Here is an 18,129-nt window from a genome sequence, read left to right as displayed (position 1 = left end):
GAGGCAGGCCCCCGGCGGCCGGGCCGCGGAGTCCCGGGCGGTCGCCAAGAGGGTTAACCAAGAGTCGGGCGGCGCGGCGCGCAGAGCCAGCCCCGCGGCCGGCTTATTGGGCCAGCGCGCGGAGAGACAGGGGTCTGCAGCAAATCACGAACTAATTGATTAAGGCGAGCGGGTTTGAATAGCGCTGGCCCGGTGCCAATCGCCTTTCAAAGAGCCCCTCTATGATTAATCGCAATGCATTATTGATAATCATAATTATAGCAGGACACATGCGCGCTGTGCCCGGGGCCGGGGAGCCGGGGAGGGGGCGGGCGGGCCGGCGGGCGGGGGGAGCCGCCGCCGCCGCCGCTCGATTTCCGTAATTTTGAGAAGATTTTTTTTTAGTAATTTTTTATTCTGCCCCAGCTGATGTTTGAGCCAGCATGTCGCGGAGGAAGCAAGCGAAGCCTCAACATTTCCAATCCGACCCCGAAGTGGCCTCGCTCCCCCGGCGAGATGGTGAGTGCTCCGGCCCGCGCCGCGGACACACACAGACACGCACTCACACGCACACTCGGACCCACGCACACGCGGCGGGCTCCGCGCCCACCGCGGCTCTCGCCTTCTGCACTCGGCGCGTCTGATTTTATTTCATGCTTCCTCGATTTCAATTTGCCGGGCCAGGCTTCCCCCTGTCCCGGGAGAGCCAGCCTATCCGGGCTGGAGCTTTCCCGAGTTCCGTGTCCTCGACTGGGCGGAGTAGGGGCGACCGGCCGGCTCTCTTCCTCCGCCCAGCGGGACCGAGGATCCGCGGCCACGACCCGGCCACCCCGAGGGGCGATCTCGTGGGCAGAGGCCATCCGTGGCTGCCCACGCGAAGTCCCTCCCGCTCCCCGCGCGCCACCCGGGTCCCCAGGCTGGGCCTCTGTCGCCTGGGCCTCGCCGCCCAGCCCTGCGGCCAGTGTTAAAAGAAGTTTACTTCGTGCGGGTGGCTGAACATCGAGCGCGTGGGGAGCTCGCCGTACCCCCCCCCACACACCCACCCCGACTCTCTCGTTCCCACTTGGCTAGTGGGCAAGATGTGGTACCTTTGGGGATTCCGAGCCGTGAGAACTGGGAATTGGGGTGGAGGCGCGACATCCTGGGGTCGCGGCCGAGTGCTGCCAGTCGTTCTGGAGACTGGCTTAGGGACAGGGAAGTGTCGCTTGGTCCCGCTTCCCAAGTTTGTCCTTCTGTCGTTTCTCTCCATACTTGCACCCATAACCCGTCAAAGTGGGCTCGGATGTGTGCTCCCCACGTATTATAGACTCTCATCCTTCCGGACCCGTCTTGGAGAGGGTCGTTGGACACTTTCTCGGGTCCTGGGTGTTAGTCCACCAGACCCTGGAGCGAGCGGGCGACGAAGGCAGGGTTCCGAAAAGACTGGATGAGTAGGGAAAAGTTTGTGTGCGGGAACTGTGGCCTAGAATAGAAGAGACCCGAGTATAAAACTGGGGCTACTGAGGGAAGACCCTCTCCGACCCCAGCTTGACCTGAGCTGTTTCAGGGCAGAGTTTCTGAGCTCCCAGGCCAGAGGCTCCGCTCGGTTCCGGGGTCACCGGGCTCTGTGCCTGGCTCTCCGCTGCGTCGGTCGGAGAGCGAGCGACCCGACCGAGGCTCGGCGGCTCCGGCTGCCCCTTCGGGATCCTCGATCCCGGGCGTGGAGGAGGGAGCTGCACCCCAGCAGAGCTCGGGAGCGTGACCCGAGATCCTCAACCTCTGGCCACTCTGCTCTGTGGACGCTGGCGCCCTACATCGCAGGCTCCGTCCCCAGAGGCCTGGCTCTGAGCGGCTCCGGGAGCGGGGACGCGCAGGCAGATCCCGAGCGACAAGGGGACCGCCAGCTTACTTCCTCCTCGCAGTTGGGAGAGGGCAGTCCTGGCCTGAGACACCTGGACATTTTTTCAGGCGATCTGAAGCCATTAAGACAACTGTTTTGCCCAGCACCTTTTGAAGCTCGAAGCCTCACCAGCGTGATTCTGAGTCCTCCGGAAAGATCCCTTGAAACACACCCCACTTCCCACCCCCAAAAGAACCGGTTTGAGGGTAAAACCAGATGAAATTAACCAAGGCCGCAGCGACCACTTGAACTATTTTTTGTGGGGTTTCTCAGCTAGTTTCTTGGGCTTCCTGCCGCCCCCACAACAATCTTTTCTAAAGTCAGGCCTTTGCACTGGGTTGCTGTTAAAACTTAAAATTTGCATACGGGGAGGAGGAGAACAATCTGGGGGAAGGGGGTCTTTTTTTGCTTGTTTTTGTTTTTTTTGGGGGGGAGGTTATTTTTCATTTGTATTGGTTGTTTGTATTTTCCACGCAAAAATTTCAAAACTAACAACCACCACCTCGGGCTTCGGAAGAAAAGATGCGTGCTAGTTCCTTGCTTTGAGTCTGGATCTGGAATTTTTAATAGTTAAGGGTTCTCATAAAGCGATAGCATTAAAGGAGTTCACTGCCTCTTACTAATATTATTTATTAGTACAATTTTTTTTTTAGTTTATTTGAGCTTTGAGGTAAGTTAATTAAGGAACTGAATCAAGTTTCTTTTCTTTCTCTTTCTTCTTTTTCACTTAATTTCTCCTTTTTTTTTCTTTCTAAAAGCTGGTTCATTGTCCACAAAGCAGTGATTACCCTGAACACTCTAGGAAACACCCCTCCCAGGCGAGTTCCCCTCTCCCTCCTTTTCTTCAGTAGTAATAGTTTTAGGTTATGACTGTTTTTACATGGCTGAACAATAAGTTTGGGAAAAGTTGCCTAGAGGGCAGGTTTTGTAATAGGGTTACAGGATTTAGTGTGCTGTAATGGTACTCTTGCCCAGGCAGCCTTCCCCACCAGCTGACAGTCAGGACGGCCCCGGCCATAGCCCCAACCTCTTCATTTGGGAATAGCTGTGAGATACATTAGAAATAAAACTTCATGACACAGCTCAAGTTTGCTTTTAAAACTCGACTTTTCTGCAGCCAGCAGTTCCAGCAATCTCCATCCATTTCCCTACGCAGAACATGTGCTGAGAAGCCGCTGCTGGTCGGCTGGTATTTTTACTTTGGAAGACAGTCCCTTACTCCGATGCCAGCCTCACCCTTTCTCAAGTGGGTCCCATCACATACAGCAAATGAAATACCAGACATTACCAAAGTAGTCTTGCTAATGCCCTTCTTCCGTGTTGTTCCCCCAAACTGTCTGACTTCTACACAGAGTAAAACCTAGAAAAGTTTTCAGAGCCAGTCACAGGGGCCCAGAGGCAGCTACTCTCCTGATATGTTCTGTGGCCTCATCCATGAGTATGTAGCATGTGTTGTGTTTTGAGTTTTACAAAGAGAACTATGCCTTGCTAAGTAGCCATTCCAACACCTCCATTTGCATTAATATATATATATAGATATTATTTAGTTGGTCTTAGATTATTTAGTTAATCTTAGAACCTTGATAGTTTACTTGAGATTCCTGTAAGGTTTTTTTTTTTTTTTTTTTTTTTCTGTATCTTATGAAACTAGAATTCATCTCTTAAAAGATATTCAACAAGTCTCCAGTTACTTGTAGAAAGGGAACCAGCCTTGGAGAGGTCATGCACCATGCTGGATAAAAAAGGGAACGTGTAAATAGTGATTTTAATATGTGGCTTCTTTTCTTTGAGTTTGGATTTCCAGGGGTGTGTGTTTTGGGGTTTAGTTTGGTTTGGTTCACTCCATTTGGTGATAGCTTCACGATTCCTGCAGTTCCTGGCATTGCCTCATTTTGGCTTCATTCGTTTAAGGATTCTGCTGTTCAGCTTTTTAAAGGAGAGGATAATATTGGAAGAAACTTAAAACATCGGGATTTCCAGATAAAGCATTGAATCTCCTAAGAAATATCCTGGAGGGAAAAAAAACCCTCTTACTCATATTAATAAAGAAATTCTATTATTTACCAAAGCAATTTACTCATTGTAAGCAGCTTAATGGTCACACATTGATTTCTGGGCCCAAAAGGTTGGAGAGAACTATAATAAATTCTCTTAAAAAAGAATAAACTGACACCTGCAAGATAAGGCAGTTGGAAAGAATTCATGTTTCATCAAGCCAATTTTAAGTTTGGCATAATAGAAGATTCTGGATGAGAGAATGTGAACTGTTCTTTTTTTTTCTTTTTCTTTTTCTTTTTTTGGTCTTGTTTTGTTGTGTTTTGCTTCGGGCTGCAAATACTTTCTAAAGCGTTAAAAAAAACCAACACAGGGCACAGCCGGATCAGGCAGGAGATAAACTATTCGAAGGTAGCTTTTCGGTATTGAGCATTTGTTGGTGTAGTTTACATCCAGTTTCTGCAATGGCTCCGGGCACAAGTACCAAATTATAGAGTGCTGTTTGGGAAGCTGTTTCTTTTCTCTGTGGTCGGTGGCTTCCAGTTGTCTTTTCACAATAACAATAACCTTCAGAAGGCAAAAGCCCACTTTTTTTTTTTCTGGTAGATACTCTGGAGGGAGGAGGGTATTCAGGCAGGTTCCCCGTTTCAAAACTTAGCCAAGCTCACTCTGTGTAGTAACCAGAAAATCGAAATTCTTCTGCTGCTTAAACGTGGTTTTTCCAACACAGTCCCTAGAGCAGAAAGCCTGTATTCCAAAGTATTCTCAGAAGATAAAGAGAATATTAACCTGAGGCTTGACACTCCTCCCCCAAGAAGGAAAAAAAGTTTGTCTGCCATGCTTTAGAAAACCCGGACGTGCAGAGCTGTTTTAACCTTTGCCAGCCTCCTCCCATGCAGAGGTGACAAGGTCCAGATCATAATGTGTTCTTTGGTGTCTTCCCGGTGACCCCCAATTTGAGTCTTGCTAGTCACTTAGCGGGAACTTGGTAGTTTATTTTAGTTTCTCCTTATCAGCTTGGCTTCTTTTCCTAACCTTATTCCCCTGCCACCCCCAGATGCCAGACCCCCAAAGGGGAAGATTGACAGGTAGTTCCCACAGCTCAGCTTCACCCTCCAACAACAGGGATTTAGTTTCTTGTGACTTTGCCAATGTTTGTGTAGTCAGTGTTTAGATCTCGCCTTAAGGAGTCTCTCTTTTACGCGTCACTGGAATAGGAAAGCCACAAAGCAGTTTGTGAACAAAACCTTGCTGTTGGATCCCCATCTAGTGTTCAGTTTGATTCATCCATAGGGAAGACATTTTCCCCTTTCATTATGAGCCGGAGGTGGGCCTGAACCAGAACTTTAAATTGAGTATCTTGTCCATGATATTTTTCCAGAGGTTTCTCTTGTCTCCTTCCACACAAGCAAGGCTGGCACTGTAAACTTAAAGGAGGCCAGTCCATTTGTCATTTGACTACATGCTGCATAAAAGGAACTTCAGACACAGAAAATATGGGCAGCATATGTTGTGTTCACAGCTTTTTCTGGAACCTTAAGTTGGACATTCAGATCCCACTTTAAAAAATAAGACAAAACAAAAAGATATAGAATCACTCAATCAAATATGATCATGATCGCCTTGCAGGCAGGTCTGTGGGAAGGAACAGCCTGTTAAAATTAGGGGCCCCAAGTCCACTATTGTTTGAGCTCTATTAAGAAATGCTAATGTAGTCTTAAGGCACTGGCAAGTACAGTTAAGTGTATTTCTGAGGAGCTCCCAAGGAGAAAACTAAATCTGGTAGAGCCTGGTGGTTGGCTTCTAGGTTTTTTTTTTGTTTTGTTTTGTTTTGTTTTGTTTTGCTTTGTTTTTGCTTCTTTTTCCCTTCTTTTCCTGGCTGGCTGAACCTTTCTGTGTGAGGCATAGTTTTATTTTTGCTTTCTGAGTAGACACATAGGCAGCAACACTTCATTTTTCTGTTTCCATTCTGCTGTGTTTGGTTAAGAGGATAAAAGGTGACAAATTTGAATTGGGTACCTAAAAAAAAAAAAAAAAAAAAAAAAACCACAAGAGCTTAAACATCTGGAATTTTAGTGTCAGTTTGGTAATAATACATCACCTCCTTCCTCCAAAAAAAAGAGCAGAAATTCTAATCATCATTTTGGGGTTTGCTGGAGAGGGGGGGGAAGCACTTGCTTTGTAAATGTTTCTATCTGACTGGAATCACGAAATTAATGTGAACGCAAAATCCATAGAAAAGGATCTGGAATGTGATTTTCACCACAATAGGGGAAACAAGGGAACTGTAGTCACTATAATGAGGTCACCAGTTGCCATCCTGTGTAGCAGATTATTGAGAGAGATACAAGATAACAGGGGTAGGATCAGAAAAAAAAAATGAATTAGAACACAGGGGTGTGGCTCCTGTGGTGTGTGTGTGTGTGTGTGTGTGTGTGTGTGTGTGTGTGTGTGTGTTTCTGCCTGCTTGTTATCTAGTTGCAACTTAAAGTATTTTTTTTAGTAGTTGAGGCTGAAGATCCACGCTTGTTTCCCTGGCCTGTCTTATTTTTCTTGAAGCTACTTTGCTGGAATTCTGTTCACTGGTGGGTTTAAAGTTAGGCACTTTCCAGTGTAGCAACACCTGCTTCTGAACTGAATCAAAATAGATGCCAGGATTTGGGGTGGTGGGGGGAGCAGATTGTTCATAAACATCAGGAAATTAAATTAGCTGATGGTACAGTGAGATCAAATGTCAGCTTACTAAATTGTGAAAATCGAAGCTCAAATATGGCCAACTTTTTAACAGGATCTGTCTCTTAGAAGCAAGCAGGCATTTATTTCTAAGTGTCTTTATTTTCTACCTGATTAGCATAATCCTAAATATAAAAAAAGTTCAGGTTGAAAAACTTGCAAATTTTCAAGTGAATCTTGGAGCGGCATGAATACAGAATCCCAGGGCAAGGAAGTTGTAATCAGTGTAACCTTGCTTTTATTTTATTTTTTCCTATATATTATGAGAATATCAGATGTTTGCAAGTTACAAAGAATTAAAATGCCCTTTAACCGTGAGCACAGATGTGCTAAATATTTGAAGCAACCAAATTGTAACGTGTACAATTGATGAAGTCAGTTTTCTGATTTCCCTTGCTAGTTATTTAGTTCTGAATCTGTCATTATTTGTCTAAGCCCAGCTGACCAAGCAAAACTGTGTTTTAAAGTGGCTTTATGTTTTGATAAATGTGAGCTGGTTGAAAAGTATTTTCCACTGAATGCAGAGCTTAATAGAACATGCTGACATAATAGTTTTAATGCATTTTGTTGAAAATGTGTGAACAAACAGAATAGCTTTTGTTCCTTCATAATTGGCTGTAAAAGTAGATAGAAACATAACCATTACATATGGAAATGTGCAAAGAGAAAGAAATAACATTTCTGTTGAATATATTAGGAATTGCATTTCCTAGTTTAAAATAAGCATCTGAAATGGGGGCGTCGTTTAAAATCAGTTGTCAAAATACAAAGCTTTAGACAGAATTTTTTTTTTGTCACATCATTTTTGTCCCGAATGAAGCAGGGTAACCTGAGCAAATTTCACTTAATGTTTTGTTTGTGTTCTTTCAAGGCAGGAGAAGAGACAGAAAGGGCTTAAAACAGCACCTTCAGCGAGCATGGGAATCTGAGGCCAATTAGCATGATTAAACATTAAATTAAAACTAGATCATTATTGGTATTTTCTGCTACAACTGCGATTTGTTTGGTGTTGTCAATGCGTGTTACACTGCAACCCCGTGCAGGTTTAAAGATGGGGATTAGGAAAGCTGGCTTATTAAATATAACTCAGCCACTAAAATAACCATCCCAGTGAGGAGAGTGTGCATGAGTTGGTGTGCTCCTCCAGCCAGCATACTTTACCAGGGGCCCTAATCAACTTCCGCATCACTCCAGGCAGATAGAGTTAAGGAATTTTCACAAGTGACTGTGTAGGTGTTAACTGTAGTTTCTGAAATGCAGAACTCTTCCGAGCTTTTTAGACGCTTAATCCAAAAAGGTAACCTCTGGCTCTTTGGATGGACTCTGAGTTGGTTGGGATCTGTGGGGTAGGCAGCATTTTGATTTCCCATATCTGCAATTACTCCCCCCCCCCTGCAAGTTTTGTAGAAGATTCAATTTGGAAGTCATGGAAACTACCTATTATCTGATTCAGCTCTGTAGAAAAGCATGCGGGGAAGTAATCCTTGAATTAAACAGTTTTTTTCACAGCCTTTGGAGATGACCACACACCATTTGTACAACAGGAGTTGGCGTTCCCCATGCTGAGCAAACAAGGGGACAGCATCCTGTCTTTGAATAGGATGTTAGCTTGGAGTTGGAGATTTTGATGTTTAATTTACAAATGGATCTTAGTGAGAAGGCATCTGAGCAGCCAGTGAAGCCAAACAAACAATCAGGGGCTCTGTGTGTGTGTGTGTGTGTGTGTGTGTGTGTGTGTGTGTGTGTGTGTGTGTGTACATATGTTCGGGACAATCTGTTCGACAGTTGATAACAGAAAAAGGCAAAGTATTTTTAAAGGCATTAAAACAAGAATTGCCAAACTCTCCTGCAAGCACGATTCCTTAAGGAAGGGGCACTGCTCAGCACGTGGTTTTTCAGCTAGTATTTACCAGAACTGTGCGTGCCGTACCAACTTTCAGAGAAAGAAAGGCCATTTTTGAGGAGTTACTTAGAGCGTTGCCACTTGAGACATGGTGGCATATATTCTTTGCCTAGGAGAACATCCCTGAATTTGAAAAATAAACGTCTGCAGGGTGATACACAGGTACCAGACAGGCCTTAGAGGGATTACGATCCTGCATTCTCTTCACTGTGCTTATGTGGGTGTGTGGGTGTTGCTTTCTGGTTTGAAGTCGAACTGGTCTGTTACTGATGAGACTAAACTGTGTTTGTCACTACTGGGCCCAAGCTCAGGTTCCAGGCAGGGGTTTGAGGTGACTGCAGTCAACAGTCCCCAGCTGGGTGAGATGCATTTTTCCCCCTTGTCAACAACTGATTGGAACCTGAACGACTACAAATTAGTTTAGTGACAGAACAGACTGTCACAGATATCTTTGCATCAGTTGAAAATGAATAAGGTTGACAGAAACTCAAGAGCCTAATAAGTCCTCAGTGTGCTTGAGGGACCCTCTCCCGGCAAGTAGACAATTGGTGTATAAAATATTGGAAATCAATATTTTGCTATGGAATTTCATTATGTACCAGTGTCTTCCCTTCATGGTATTTTATATTTTGATGAATTATCTCAAGGCCTTGACTATCCAAAATACCAGCTGGACACGAGTCCCTCAATGTTCCAGGAAAGACAGCCTGGCTTTCAAGTTTTGGAAAGCCTGGCATTTGGAATTTTGCAGATAGAAAATATTTAGGACCCTCTCTATCACTTTCAAGTCACTACTGACAGTCTGTCCTGGCTTCATTTTTAATCCTGCACTTTTTGATGTTTATAGGGGACACAGAGAAGTGTCAACCAAGTCGCCCCACTAAGAGCAAGGATGCCCATGTCTGTGGCCGGTGCTGCGCTGAATTCTTTGAATTATCAGACCTTCTGCTCCACAAAAAGAGCTGCACTAAGAATCAATTAGTTTTGATTGTCAATGAAAGTCCAGCCTCGCCACCAAAAACCTTCCCTCCTGGTCCTGCTCTCCATAATCCTGATGAGCAAATGAAAGACACAGCAAATAAAGCAGACCAAGAAGACCGCAGCGACCTTTCAGAACACAAGGGACTTGACAGGGAAGAGTCCATGGAGACGGAGGTCCCAGTTGCCACCACCAGCAGCAGCAACAGCAGCAGCGGTGGCAGCACTTTGAGCGGTGTCACCAACATCACCACCCCAAGCTGCCACAGCGGCTCTTCCACGGGTACCTCAGTGATCACAACCTCTCTACCTCAACTCGGGGACCTGACGACACTGGGCAACTTCTCGGTGATTAACAGCAACGTCATCATTGAAAATCTCCAGAGCACCAAGGTGGCGGTGGCCCAGTTCTCCCAGGAAGCGAGGTGTGGGGGGGCCTCCGGGGGCAAGCTGCTCATCTCGACCCTCATGGAGCAACTCCTTGCTCTGCAGCAGCAGCAGATCCACCAGCTGCAGCTCATAGAACAGATTCGTCACCAAATACTGCTGCTGGCTGCTCAGAGCACAGACCTGTCAGCATCTTCTCTTCCTTCTCAAGATACTTTACAAACATCTGCCAACCCCTTGACCACACTAAGTTCCCATTTGTCTCAGCAGCTGGCGGTGGCAGCTGGATTAGCACAGAGCCTTGCTAGCCAATCTGCCAACATCAGCGGTGTGAAGCAGCTCCCCCCAGTCCAGCTACCTCAGAGCAGCTCCGGCACCATCATCCCGCCCAGTAGTGGCACTTCTCCCAACGTGAGCATAGTGACGGCAGCAGTTCCCACCCCATCCTCAGAAAAAGTGGCTTCCAATGCTGGTGCCTCCCATGTCAGCTCCCCGGCCGTCTCGGCATCATCCTCACCAGCATTCGCAATAAGCAGTCTGTTGAGTCCTGCATCTAACCCACTTCTACCTCAGCCGACCCCAGCCAACGCTGTTTTCCCGACCCCTTTGCCTAACATTGCAACAACTGCAGAAGATTTAAATTCCCTGTCTGCCTTGGCCCAGCAAAGAAAAAGCAAGCCACCAAATGTCACTGCCTTTGAAGCGAAAAGTACTTCAGACGAGGCATTCTTTAAACACAAGTGCAGGTTCTGCGCGAAGGTCTTTGGGAGCGACAGTGCCTTGCAGATCCACTTGCGCTCCCATACTGGAGAGAGGCCTTTCAAATGCAACATCTGTGGGAACAGGTTCTCCACCAAGGGCAACCTGAAAGTCCACTTCCAACGCCACAAAGAGAAATACCCCCACATCCAGATGAACCCCTACCCCGTACCGGAGCACTTGGACAATGTCCCCACGAGCACCGGCATCCCCTATGGCATGTCCATCCCTCCAGAGAAGCCGGTCACAAGCTGGCTAGACACCAAGCCGGTCCTGCCCACTCTGACCACTTCCGTCGGCCTGCCATTGCCTCCTACCCTCCCAAGCCTCACGCCATTCATCAAGACAGAAGAGCCAGCCCCCATCCCTATATGCCATTCTGCTAGCAGCCCCCAAGGCTCGGTCAAAAGTGACTCCGGGGCCCCTGATATGGCCACAAGAAACCCAAGTGGAGTCCTAGAGGAAGCTGAAGGGTCTGCCGTGCCACCCTTTGTTGGCAAGGGTGAAGAGAGTAACCTGGCTAGCTCCATCCCGACAGCGGGCAACAGTACCCTGAACTCCCCAGTGGCCGACAGTGGTCCAGGAGGGACCACCTTCACCAACCCACTGTTGCCCCTCATGTCTGAGCAGTTCAAGGCCAAGTTTCCTTTTGGGGGACTCTTAGATTCGGCCCAGGCCTCAGAGACATCGAAGCTGCAGCAACTGGTGGAGAACATTGACAAGAAGGCCACCGACCCCAATGAGTGTATCATCTGCCACCGAGTTCTTAGCTGTCAGAGCGCCTTGAAAATGCACTACCGGACACACACTGGGGAAAGGCCCTTCAAGTGTAAGATCTGCGGCCGGGCTTTCACCACGAAAGGGAACCTCAAGACCCACTACAGCGTCCATCGGGCTATGCCCCCACTCAGAGTCCAGCATTCCTGCCCCATCTGTCAGAAGAAGTTCACAAACGCAGTGGTTCTCCAGCAGCATATCCGTATGCACATGGGAGGCCAGATCCCGAACACCCCGGTCCCTGACAGCTACCCCGAGTCCATGGAGTCTGACACAGGCTCCTTTGACGAGAAAAACTTCGACGACTTAGACAACTTCTCAGATGAGAATATGGAAGAGTGCCCGGAAGGCAGCATCCCGGATACGCCCAAGTCAGCTGACGCTTCCCAAGATAGCCTGTCGTCGTCGCCTCTGCCGCTCGAGATGTCGAGCATCGCTGCTTTGGAAAATCAGATGAAGATGATCAACGCTGGCCTGGCGGAGCAGCTGCAGGCCAGCCTGAAGTCCGTGGAGAATGGGTCCGTAGAAGGGGATGTGCTCACTAATGACTCTTCCTCAGTGGGTGGGGATATGGAGAGTCAGAGTGCAGGCAGCCCAGCCATCTCAGAGTCTACCTCCTCCATGCAGGCTCTGTCCCCATCCAACAGCACCCAAGAGTTCCACAAGTCACCCGGTGTTGAGGAAAAGCCACAGAGAGTGGGGCCAGGCGAGTTCACCAATGGTCTGTCTCCCACCCCAGTGAACGGTGGTGCTTTGGACCTGACCTCTAGTCATGCAGAGAAAATCATCAAAGAAGATTCTCTGGGAATCCTCTTCCCTTTCAGAGACCGGGGTAAATTTAAAAACACCGCTTGCGACATTTGCGGCAAAACCTTTGCTTGTCAGAGTGCCTTGGACATTCACTACAGAAGTCATACCAAAGAGAGACCGTTCATTTGCACAGTTTGCAATCGTGGCTTTTCCACAAAGGGTAATTTGAAGCAGCACATGTTGACACATCAGATGCGTGACCTGCCGTCGCAGCTCTTTGAGCCCAGTTCCAACCTCGGCCCCAATCAGAACTCTGCAGTGATTCCCGCCAACTCGCTGTCATCTCTCATCAAAACAGAGGTCAACGGCTTTGTGCACGTTTCTCCTCAGGACAGTAAGGACACCCCCACCAGTCATGTCCCCTCGGGGCCGCTGTCATCCTCTGCCACATCCCCGGTTCTGCTCCCAGCTCTGCCCCGGAGAACCCCCAAACAGCACTATTGTAACACATGTGGTAAAACCTTCTCTTCCTCGAGTGCCCTGCAGATCCATGAGAGAACTCACACTGGAGAGAAGCCCTTTGCCTGCACTATCTGTGGAAGAGCATTCACAACAAAAGGCAATCTGAAGGTACCTGCTCTGCCTGCCCCCTCCTAGCGCCCCTCGACCCTTCCTCCCGCCCTTGGTGCTTGCTCCCAGAACCCTCAGGGAGAAGGTTCTGGAAAGAGAACCTGTTCCATGCAGCTGAGGTGGGAGACATGGAGGAACCCTGTGAGGTCAGGATCATGGCAGGGACAAGGGCAGCCTGTAGCTTGCTGCCTGTCCCGACGCCTTGAATGATTTGGTACCTAAGCAAAGCAGCGAGCCTCTCTCTGCTGTCTAGCTTAAGTGCATCAAATGAATTGCTTTACCTACCAAATCAGACAGCCTGGCGTTGCCATGGGGTATTGATTAAAGACCTCCGTGTGGCCTGCACACTGCCCATATCACTTAATAATTACTGCTCTCCACGGCTCTCCTCGGCGGATGTGGCTATTTTTCATAACCCTAGTCTAGCATGGTTTATTTTTCTAGAAACAGTAGCATCACTCCTCGGCTAATGGGCATTATGATAATTGATTACACGACATTTCCTACTGATATGTGTTGGAAATAAAGCAAATATTCTAGAGCAACAGTTGAGCCCTCTCGCTGTGTACATTTTTCTGTTGACAGAGTATTCCTCTGGAGGTGGCTGCCAGTAATGTGGGATGAATAATTACTTTCTGGGTTTTTCTTTTTCTTTTTTTTTTCCTCCTCTCTTGGTGCAGGCCCTCCAATGGGCGACCAGTGAAGGCTACTTCCTTCCCATCTGAAAAAGACACCTACAGGGCAAAGGGTGTCAGATATAATACTCGCCACTGCAATGAGAATGGACATAACAATTTTAACCCTGAGAGGAGCGATCTGTGACTGCCCAGCTTGCTCCAGGCCATTATAAGCTAAATACGAGTAATAACAAAAGAGTAAGTAAGGCGAGTTAGCCGAGGAAGAGGAGAGCCAGGCCAGTCTGCAGAGAGCAAACACGTTATTACTGGACCATGGGAGTGGATGGTTCCTGGTGTCTTTTCCCCTGTCTGTCATGTAATAAGAATAGACATTTAGGCCACTTGCTTTGTCGAGGGTTGGGATATGAGTTGAGACAGATTCAGCTATTAAGCTCCTGGCTCTCTCTTTTTTTTTCTTCTCTTCCCCAACCCACATCACAGGTCCACATGGGTACTCATATGTGGAACAGCACCCCTGCACGCCGGGGCCGCCGGCTCTCAGTGGATGGTCCCATGACATTTCTAGGAGGGAATCCTGTCAAGTTCCCAGAAATGTTCCAGAAGGATCTGGCGGCGAGGTCAGGAAGCGGGGATCCGTCCAGCTTTTGGAATCAGTATACGGCAGCACTGTCCAACGGGCTGGCCATGAAGGCCAACGAGATCTCTGTCATTCAGAATGGTGGCATCCCTCCAATTCCTGGAAGCCTGGGCAGCGGGAGCAGCTCACCTATCAGCGGGCTGACAGGGAACGTGGAAAAGCTGGGGAATTCGGAACCCAGCGCCCCCCTGGCTGGCCTGGAGAAAATGGCGAGCAGCGAGAACGGAACCAACTTCCGTTTCACCCGCTTCGTGGAGGACAGCAAAGAGATAGTGACGAGCTAAAGCTGCCAGAGCGTTTCCACTCAGAATGCGGCCCGAGGTTGCCTCCTGCCCCCGCCCCTTACCTTCTGGCCTCTGGGACTATGAACTACATGATGAAGACATTCTTTTGTACGTTGTTCAACCTCTAGAGTTCTAAGAAAGCTTATTTATTAGTGCTATAACCTTGCTTTGCAAACAGAGTGCAAGCATTAACTTTGGTCTTCTGTATTTTGAACTAAATACTAATGGACTAGAGTGCTCTAAAGCTTGCTGTGACATTTATGGTAATCGCAAGTTGCCCTTGCTAGGCGGTCTTAATCCGGCATTAACTTATTTTCTATATCCAGTTTAATATGAATCTGGTGTTGATGCAATGCCTCCGTGATACGTTAGATCTCTAATAAAGTCTGTATATAAATGTACACTTTGATCCTGCTGGAAAATTTTATCAGCAAACACATTGTCTAATCTTTCCAAACAGATTTAAGGGAAGAACTTTTAAGTACAGGCTGAACATTGGAAAGGCTTAGGGGTTTTGTGGTTGTTGCTGTTGTTGTTGTTGTTGTTTGGTTGGTTGGTTTTGGTTTTGTTTTCATTTTGATTCTGACCTTCAACCTGCTTTATTGATTTTGTTTTAAAGAGTTAACCATTTCCGTTTTGAACTATTTTTATTCTGCTTTTTACTTGAGTTGTCTTCAATGTTAATAAGTTTCTGTACAGTAATAAGCACGCAGAATTCTTTAGAGAAAAAAAAACACAAGTGTTGTTTTGGTAGTGGAAACTGAGACGTAGCATTTTTGCCTTGTAGGGTATATTCACAGTAGAAGAACGTGTGCTGGAATTTCACAATGCTGCTAACGATAGCATCTTGAACGACCTTCAGTGGAGAAATGTAGATGCTCTTGTATATACAATAAGAAATATCACTTTCATTAAAATGTACATATGTTCCTTACAAGAGCAAATGCGTCTTGATCAAGAGCAGGTATAGTGTTGGTTTATTTTGTATTAGGTATGGAAGAGAAAAAAAACGGACTGTTACATGCACTTTCTTGGAAAGTTGAAAGGGGGGGTTCCAATTTCTTTAACATTTAATACTTACTAACAACAGAGATACTGTAATTTTACTCAAGTAATCAAATACATTTTTTTTGCAACAGATAAAACAGTATTTTGTGTCTGTGTTTTTAGAGTGCATTTCTATTTAGCCAGGGCCCTAAAGGTAGTTTAACATTCCCCTAGGTGGCTGTAAATTGTGCATGTGAGCTCGTATCTCTAAATAAGAAAAACTGTAAAAAACATAACAGAATTGGGCTTGCATGGGCCTGCCTTTTGTTTTGGTTTGGGTTTTTCTGTTTATTCGGTTTTTGTTTTATTTATTTATTTATTTATTTATTTATTTATTTTTGTTCGCTTGTTTCTGAAATGCGGCAACCTATCTATTCCCACAAAATCCATTTCTTGTTTGGAAATGTATACATACTAGTCTCCAATCTTCTCCCACTCCATATGGGGGTGGGGAGCATTAGTTATGGTTGGAGATTGCATACTGACAGGGAAGGTTCGTCCGTTAAACAGGACCAGAGGATTTAAGCTTTAACTATTCTAGTTCCATTTGACTTGACTCTGTGGCGTGTTTTTTCAGGCAGCTAAGAGCTGCATTGCTGGAGAATTCCCCATGCAGTAGGGTTATATAATCTGACTAGAAACTGGGCCTCAACCCAGGAGGTGAACATTTTCTTTATTTAATTAGTCTTTTAGGCATTTAAAAGCACATCCATATTTAAAACAACAACAACAAAAATCTATTATACCTATCTAGGAGTAACTTGAAGCAGTTCATCATCCAAGTTAACCTGAGTCTTCTTCCTTTCTGTCTTTTGTTCCAAGGGCATGTTTAACTTCTGAACAGTTTTGGAGTGGCAATAGGCAGGGTGGAAGTTGTCTGACCAGGGTTCGATGAACTCTCTTTGTCTTTGGGAAGTGATAAATCTCACTGAACCTAGCTGTGCCCAGGTGAGGCTAACAAACCTGGGCCAACCTGGGCAACTCCAGCAGAAGCTCCCGCAGGCCTGGGCTAGTCCAAGGCCACTGACTCTAGCCAAGATTTCTCCCTAGATTTGTCCCTAGACTCCAAAGCCCAGAAAGCCACAAGGGTGCTCAAAACGCCGACGCGGCTGGCGGCAGGTCCAGCCCTGGTGTAACGGGAAATCCCTTGTTCCGTGGCCTAACCACGCGGGGCGAGCCCCCTCATCCCCAGAGTCAGAGATGGTGGACAGAGGGAACAGATCAGATGCCTTGGTTCACGTTCACCTCCAGGTCCTCTCCCGCCACCCTGCCTGCAGACTCCCCACCCCCAGGACTGAGCACTGGGTTAAGAGGCCAGAAGTCCTGTCCGAGAGGCGAAGGTCTTTTAAGTCTCGCCTGTCCAGGAGGGGCGTCGTTCCTGGCCCCGGCACGAAGCCTGGGGACGTCGGGCCTATCCCCGGGCTGCAGCCACCACGAGGGGCCAGGCAGTGACAGCTCCTCTGACACCCTCCCCGGCCACCGCGCTGCAGCTGGGCTCGCGCTCCCCGGTTGCCGCAGTCCCGCCGCCGTGTCCCCAAGTCCCGCTGCCCCCGCGATGCCCACAGGACCGTGAGGCCGTTTCCGCGAGGGGGCAGGGGCGGGCGCTTTCCCCTCTTTCCCTCGAACCTCCCTTCTAGCGCCTTCTGCAAGTGAGTTAAGGTGAACTAAAGTTGCTTTGGGTTCATCGAGATTTTTCGCAGGCCGCCTTGGCCCTCGCGATAAGATCGCGCCCCGGTCTCTCTGCGCTCCCCCTCCCGCCTTTTGTCCCGACCTATCTGTATCGATTGATGATCGTTGTAATGTATCGATCACTGCCTGCCCATTCCCCCTCTACGTCTATTCCAAACCAAGAAAGCACCCGCAGCCCAGAGATAAACACGCATGATCTGAGCTCAGCCCATTCAAAGAGAAATGGATTGATATTCAGAAAGCAACTGAGTGGGTTCCTAGCAGATTATGCGACTGAGCCTGGCACATCTTTCCTCTCCCCTCTGCCACCCGAGCCTCCTTTTCCCTTTTGGAACTCGAGGGACAGCCTAGTTGGAACCAGACTGTCTGAACTGAAGAGGGTCGCTGCGAACAGTTAAGTTCACAAAAGTTTTGAACCAAAAATACTCCCTTAGGTGACATTTTTCTTAAATGTGAATTGTAAACATATCTAAAAGTTAAGCGGTGCCAATAACCCAATATTTACCGACTTTGAGGACTTATATCTGCCTTTTAACCCTGGGTCTTTCCCTCTTATTCCTTTCGGAGTTTCTCCGCCCTTTCCCCTGCCCTGCTTCCTCCCCTCCCCCAATAAGGGCCTCCCTTCCTGGGAAGGAAAAGCAGTTGATTGACAATAATCTGAGGAGGAAAAGAAGCTACCACCTTTGCTGGCGGAAGCTACCTAAAGCTCCTCAAGTGGGAAGTCTGCCAGGAGGGGGGTAGGGAGTTGGAAGGAAGGGCCTCGAAAATCAACGGAAGCTAGTTTGGGGCTTTGCCCCCCCCCCCCGCCCCCACATTCGCGCTTCTCAGTTCAGATTAAGCCTAACAAATGGCTTTTAGGGCAAGAGGAGGCAACAGCATTTTAAAGTTATATATTTGTTTTTTAAAAGTGTTCAAACAGAAAGTCCGAAGTGATTTGCAGTTAACGTGGACATGCAACAGTAGGTGTTAGCTTATTGTTTTTGGAATGTTGCGGATGTCAAGAAAGAGATGTAAAAAAAGGAAAAGCGCTTCCACTCTGTTAAAACTTAGCAGTTCTACTAGAA

The 18,129-nt window shown here is 47.5% G+C and overlaps 1 protein-coding gene across 1 annotated transcript; it reads left to right on the top strand.

Moving 5' to 3' along the window:
• Nucleotides 1-422: 422 nt before the first annotated feature.
• On the top strand, nt 423-14,329 carry SALL1 (spalt like transcription factor 1; the record flags this gene model as incomplete). The annotated part of the gene is made up of 3 exons (XM_080937330.1): nt 423-498; nt 9,337-12,770; nt 13,889-14,329. The coding sequence occupies 3 exons, from the start codon at nt 423-425 to the stop codon at nt 14,327-14,329; spliced, it is 3,951 nt and encodes a 1,316-aa protein (XP_080793456.1).
• Nucleotides 14,330-18,129: the final 3,800 nt, after the last annotated feature.

The sequence above is a fragment of the Micromys minutus genome (genome assembly GCF_963924665.1).
Source record: "Micromys minutus genome assembly, chromosome: 24".
NCBI classification, from domain to species: Eukaryota; Metazoa; Chordata; class Mammalia; order Rodentia; family Muridae; genus Micromys; species Micromys minutus.
This window is presented reverse-complemented; position numbering and strand designations above follow the sequence as displayed.